We start from the raw sequence: 6279 nt of genomic DNA on the forward strand, positions 1-6279 counted from the left end.
ACAGTACTCCCAGCTTTAAGATGCCACGTGTCTTTCACCAATCTCTAAGCATTCTTTCTTTCCTAGTCCGTTCACTTTTCCAGTTTAGCATGTCTAAGAGCATCTTCACTCGTGCCCCCGTCGAGGCCCCCGCCGAGCGTTTTTTCCATCCGGACGGCGTAATTCGGCCCAGTCGCGCCCCCGGTTCCTCGTTTTCGTCCGGATTTGGCCATTCATCCATCCGGCGAGCACACGCCACCCCCGGCCCCCCGGGGAGCGCTCGGGGACTCCGAACGAGTGAAAAGCGGGGAAGGGCCCGATCTGTCGGTGACTCGACGCACGAACCCCACCGCCACGTCGCTCAAAATCTCCCCCACCCCTCGTATCTCTCTCGCCGCCGGCACCACCCCGCCGGCTTGTTGCCCAGATTCCGCCGCCCCTCCTTCCCCACCTGCCTATATTCCGCCGTCTTTGGACAACGGCCTATCTAGCTGCTCTTCCGCCGGCCTGTTTTTCGGCCTGCTTGCTCCTCGTCGCTCGCGGCTCGGGTTGCCTCGACCACGCCCGTCAGGTGTTCGTCCATTTGCCTCGCCGGCCATGGACTCGGACGAAGAGGAGGAGCAGATGTTCGTCGAGCTTATGCAAGAAGAGATGGCAGCAGCCGCCCAAGACGACGAGCACATGATGATCCTTGGTTGCTTGGCAAGCATGTACGCCGGACTGGCAATTGGTCGACGTGGTGGGTCGGCACGAGGTCGCCGGAAGTGCAAGCCGAGACAGCGAATGGAGGGCTACTGCATGTTGTACGCCGACTACTTCGTCGACAATCCATTGCACGGTGAGAGTGTTTTCCGGCGTCGTTTCAGGATGAGCAGAAAGCAATTTTCGTGAAATTGTGTGCTTCATTTGTTTCAGCACTTGTTAAACATTGTACGGCATCGTTTCAGGATGAGCAGAAAGCAATTTTCGTGAAATTGTGTGCTTCATTTGTTTCAGCACTTGTTAAACATTGTACTGATTATCGCCGAATTTGTTTCAGCAATTTTCGTACTCTTGTTTGCCGAACTTGTTAAATTTTATGTTGAATTTGTTTGAAATATGTCAAATGGTCGAGGTTGGGGGTTTCCTGCCGGGGGGACGGCTGGAACTTCGGTGCTCCCCACGCCAAATCTTCATCCAATCCGGATGAAAATTTCGCTGGATTTGGGCGTGGGGAGCGCCAACGAGTGGGGATGCTCTAAAGGCATGACGGCCGTGGCAACCCCACTGAATCACCGTAGGACAAACAAACTGGGTAGAAATTAGATGCGGATCCATCCGACCAAACCTGACAGACAAAGTGCAATATAACGAGCTAAAATATTGTTGGCTCGATTTGGACAACACGCCAAGACTGAAATCATCACAATTAGACAAATAAATCTGCAAACATATCAGCTGAATATTTCTCCAAGCATGCAGCCCATATCCTTAAGAACCAATCTAAATCTACACCTAGGCTTACCTTTTTGAAAAGGTGCAGCAATAAAGAAGTTTATGCTTACAGATTTGAATAGACCTGATTTTCCCATTTCAGGAACCTGATATCTGAACCTATAGGTTGGAACAAGATGCACAAACATCTATCGATCACATGATCCCCTTGGAGGATTGTGAATCACCGGCTTCCGGAGTAACCAAAAACATAGGATTGACTGTTTTTCTGACGTTTTTGCTGAGGAGGGGCTTCCGACACATCCTCACCACCATTTTCTTCCCCACTGCCTCTGGCACTCTCATCTCTCGCAACACCGATTTCTCTATTGCTGCAATCCACGTCCTCACCACCTCCACCGCTACCTGGTTCATCAGCGACTTGCGCTTCAGCAGCGAGTAGTGCATAAGCCTGTTCAATATCCAGGAGGGTCATGTAGCCATGGAAAGTAGTTTCTCCATGGGCGACTCGTGCCTCCTTCAGCTTCTGAACTTTGGTCTGGCCATACTTGAGCAGAGACTGACGGTTGGCCTCCTGGGTGCAGAACTCAAAGAGGTGATGCTGTTGTATTTCTGGCCCAAACCTCTCGACAATGTTTGAAGCCCCACGGTTCATATACTGTGACTCCTTCTGACAGTGGGCAAGATAGGCGCTCCAGCACTGCCCGCGAAGCTCATGGGTACTCAGGGGCACATAGGAGGAAGACACAGGGTAACCCACCTTTGCAGATTCAACGCTAGCCTCAAAGGATGCACGGGCCTCATCGATCATCGCCTGATAATGGGCAATCTTGGCATCTCTTTCACCCTGTAGTTTGCTTATCTCACGTGAGCATTCATCATTCTCAGCTTGGAACAGGCATAGGAGGGCCGTTTGCTCAGGCTCGAAGACACCCTTCCCGGATTTGGCTAACTTGACGTGCTGCTGTACAGACTGCAGACTATGCTTGCCTGTGGTGGTTGTTAGCCACCGCTCGAACCTGAACAGGTCCTTGATGGTCAGCACCTGAGCCGACATGACACCTCCGGAATTGTGAGCCCTGGACCACAGGTCACCAAAGAGGCCCTGTTGAAGGTGGGGCTTCACGGTGTTCATCACTTTCTCCAGATCGGCCATGGTGCTGTTGGAGTTGATGAGATCATCATAGCTGCAGCTTCTAAGTACCAGGTTACAATCCCCAAAGGTTAACATGAGATCAGCTACCCTCTCAGCGTCAGGATTTCTCTCTGTGTACTCCTGATGGAAGTGGCTCAGAGGATCAACTGGCATTTCTGTGCAATCAGGAGAGCCGGCGGTTTCGTCAAAACAGATTAATGGCACTTCCTCTGTAGCATGGTTTTCTAGATCCTTTTCTCCAAGTGCAGTTGTCATCTCCGCGTTCTTCCTAACAGCATCGTCAGCTTGCTCCTGATTAATTTTCTCACATAGTGTCCTGATCGAGCCCTTTGTAACGGGCCCGTTGTCCTTTCTTCCAAAGAATGCAGCAATTGTGTTGTACACACCCAAATCAACATTGTTATTCCTCAACTTGCGGACCAAGTCCCTGGTGTACTTATCTATATGCTTATGAGATGGAGAACTCAACTTGTCTGAACACGACCTGGAAAGAGGATGATTATGTGTTTCCTTGTGGTGTGCCACATACCATCCCTTGTCAGCGGATCTCAGCAGCCTAATTTGTGCTGTACAGTTGCATCTGACCGATTTGCTGCTATTCTTCATGTTATCCTTTGGTTTACCCTGCAAGTCAACAGAACTACCGCATAAATTTTCAGGACTGACCGCCACAGAAAGGTAACCAATAAAGTAGAGGGTTTTCTTACCGAACGGCCGCAAACAATTTCCTGCATACATTTACTTCTCATCGCATTCAACCTGCTCTTGCCATACCTAACACCGAAACCCATTTCCCAGGAATGGATGTTATAAAAATCATACGCCTCCACAAGCGAATCGAATATGGTCCCAACTGCTGGATGAACAACAGCATCAGTTTGCCTCTCTGCGAAGCCAGTCAACGCCTTCTCCAGCGCGCTGACATGATCAGCCGGCGTCTCCCGTTCATCTGGGACACGACCAAGCCTCACCCTGCGCCCAGCAAGAAGCAACAGTCATGGATTTGTTGTACATTGACACGGTGGAAAGCAGTTGGTCCTCGCAATGCGACATAATCCTAGATCTATGGTAGGATAGCGTTGTTTCAATTTCAAGCAATGGAACTGTGGATGGCCAATTCGGATGAATCATGAGAGGTCTGTGCTGATTGACTAGCCTAATTACTTAAGCTTTACTACTTCCGGTAACTAGACTAAAGAATACAGAAAGGAAATTGGACATGTTCCGAGATCGGTAGTACTGAACAATTTCATGACTGTACAGTATGCTGAAGGTCAACCACGGCATACCTGCGAGTCCAGCCTCCAGCAGCTCCATTGCCTGCATCTGCAGGCGTGGGTTGGGCAGCCCCGTTGTTGTTGACCGCCTCCGAATTCACACGATTTTCAGAGGTAGATGGTGCATCGATACCGCTGGTAGAGGCACCCTGCTGCGCGGAGCTATTCCCAGCCTCCCGCAGATCCACACGATTTTCCGGGACAACTATTGCTGCGTCAGGTCTCAACTCAACAGTTGGGGCTCGATTCTCTGGGTCCTGCTGCCGGCTGCGCTCCGCCGGCGGATCCGGTCGACCGAAAGCTCGGCTGACCACACTAATGGCGAAATTGTCACCCGGGAAAGCCCTCCTCACTGCCTCCATGGGATCTTCCACGGGGAGGCCCGACCTGCGCCGAAACACGGAATAAGAACAAGAAAGAGAGGACAGGGGCAACGGAATTAATCGGGTCAGTGTGTGCAAACCTCTGTTCCTCTTCGGCGTGCACCTCCATTGCCGTAGCTCGATGGGGCTCTGGGAGATGTGGCAGGCGGAGGGAGGGGGCGTGTGGGGCAATTGAGCAGTTATTGCGGCGGGCGAGGGTGTGGGTATGGACCTCGCCTCGGGAGGAGGCGGCTTCTGCCGGTCAGTCAGCCACGAGCTGCTGCGCCGCCGTCAAGGGGCGACCCGAGGTAGAAGTTGGCGCGAGCGAGTGACACTGACTGCGAGCGCCGGCGGCTCCGACGAGGTTTCCGGCGTCGGCAGGCGGGGGGGCGACAGTCTGGGCCTTTGGGGGTCAGTTGAGTTCATCCCGGAGGAGGAAGACAAAGATCGATGGCTAGTTTGGGCTTGAAAGATAGCTTACGTTACGCGGGCCAGAACACCAGTCCACAGGCCAGATATCAACGACCAACGGCCACGGCCCATGTACTATTCAGAAACTCAAAAAACAAAAATCAAATGTCCAGAATTTGATAAGCTTGACAATACCATTTCAACAAATTAAATTTATGAACAAACAAATACATCACACAGATATCTTCGTTATTATATATCGATGAAAGAGGAGAGAAGTATATGATAGACTGTACAAATAGAAAATATTTCAAGAAAAAGAGGCCACCACATATCCATTAAATGGATAAATAAATAAATTTTTGCCTAATAAAGATGATGACAGAGCTATAAAAAATCGTGATAAAAATATTTCTTGCCTAATAAACATGATGACCGAGCTAAAAATGCTAAAAAAATAGTTTTTACCCAATCATTTTAAAGGATGTCTACTAAGAATGGTTGTGTGAAATTAGTCCACATACAAACCTTCTTCCAGCGGCGGGTAAACTCCGAGCAAAAAACTAAGCACAAAAAAAAACCCCGGAACCGGTACCATGAGGATTACAACGATCCCGGGAAATCCGCACGATATCGATTCAGAGACGCCCTCCGACACGACGTGCGCGACGAATCACACACGTGATGCCAGAGGAATTAATACGAGCGGTAACATTACAACAAGATTACAATAAAGCCCACAAGAAACATATATTACAACAACGCTGACGAGTCAAGATACAAATATTGAAATATACAATACAAAGATCCAAGTCATACAGAAGATCAAATATGTCCGAGTACGGACAAGATACAAATTAGACTAAGAGTCCTGAAGATAACCAATAACGTCCATAACACTAGCCCAGGCCAAGCCGGAAGGGTAATCTTGCTAACGTCGTCATCTCGTACATGTCGAAGTCGGGCCATCGGTTGCCGACAAAAGGAGGAAACAAAAGAGAAAGAAAAAGGCGAGGGTAAGTACCAAGGAACGAACTCCGGCATGTACTTAGCGAGACTATAAATGGCTATGCTCGCCAGGCGAATATATCGCCGGGGCTATATGGTGGGTTTGGCGACAGCAAAACTATAAGCAATAGAGACACGCTAAAACATCCGTCTAATCAGAGATGATAAGAGAGCGCATAGGGTATCAGCTAAATACTACATAAACATAACCCAGCCAATTACACATATCCCCTTCAACAAAGCGAAAAAGCAATGTAAAAGGCACTCAACGCTTCACAAGTTTTATTAGATATTGGTTGTAGTAATGATATATTACTACGCAAGTTATTAGCAAATTATTATCAACAAGATAGAGGTGTAAGTTGTTCTATGATCAAGCCATACAATTTCAAGTCGTCCATAACCGTGGACACGGCTGATCGATAAGATGTACATCTGCAAGGGTTGCCCAAATGTAACCATACGCATGCTCGAACCCACTTACTACAGGTGGAGTCTCACAACAAGACCGTTCCTAATGCAAGAGAAAGTTTAATAGGAGTCACCCAACTAAGCTACCCGTGACGAAGTTCGGCCGTACTCCGATACGGACCCAGAGGTTGTGATGGCGTCCAAGACAGGCACTAACGACCGACCAAGAATAAGTCGGCAC

The 6279-nt window shown here is 49.2% G+C and overlaps 1 protein-coding gene across 1 annotated transcript; it reads right to left on the bottom strand.

Moving 5' to 3' along the window:
* Positions 1 to 1370: 1370 nt before the first annotated feature.
* On the bottom strand, positions 1371 to 4648 carry LOC127292590 (uncharacterized). Its single transcript, XM_051322013.2, has 4 exons — positions 4310 to 4648; positions 3859 to 4233; positions 3277 to 3541; positions 1371 to 3193 (listed from the first exon to the last, which is right to left on the bottom strand). The coding sequence occupies exons 1-4, from the start codon at positions 4336 to 4338 to the stop codon at positions 1637 to 1639; spliced, it is 2226 nt and encodes a 741-aa protein (XP_051177973.1). The 5' UTR covers positions 4339 to 4648; the 3' UTR covers positions 1371 to 1636.
* Between the last annotated feature and the right edge of the window lie 1631 nt (positions 4649 to 6279).

This window comes from Lolium perenne, chromosome 4 (genome assembly GCF_019359855.2).
Source record: "Lolium perenne isolate Kyuss_39 chromosome 4, Kyuss_2.0, whole genome shotgun sequence".
NCBI lineage: Eukaryota > Viridiplantae > Streptophyta > Magnoliopsida > Poales > Poaceae > Lolium > Lolium perenne.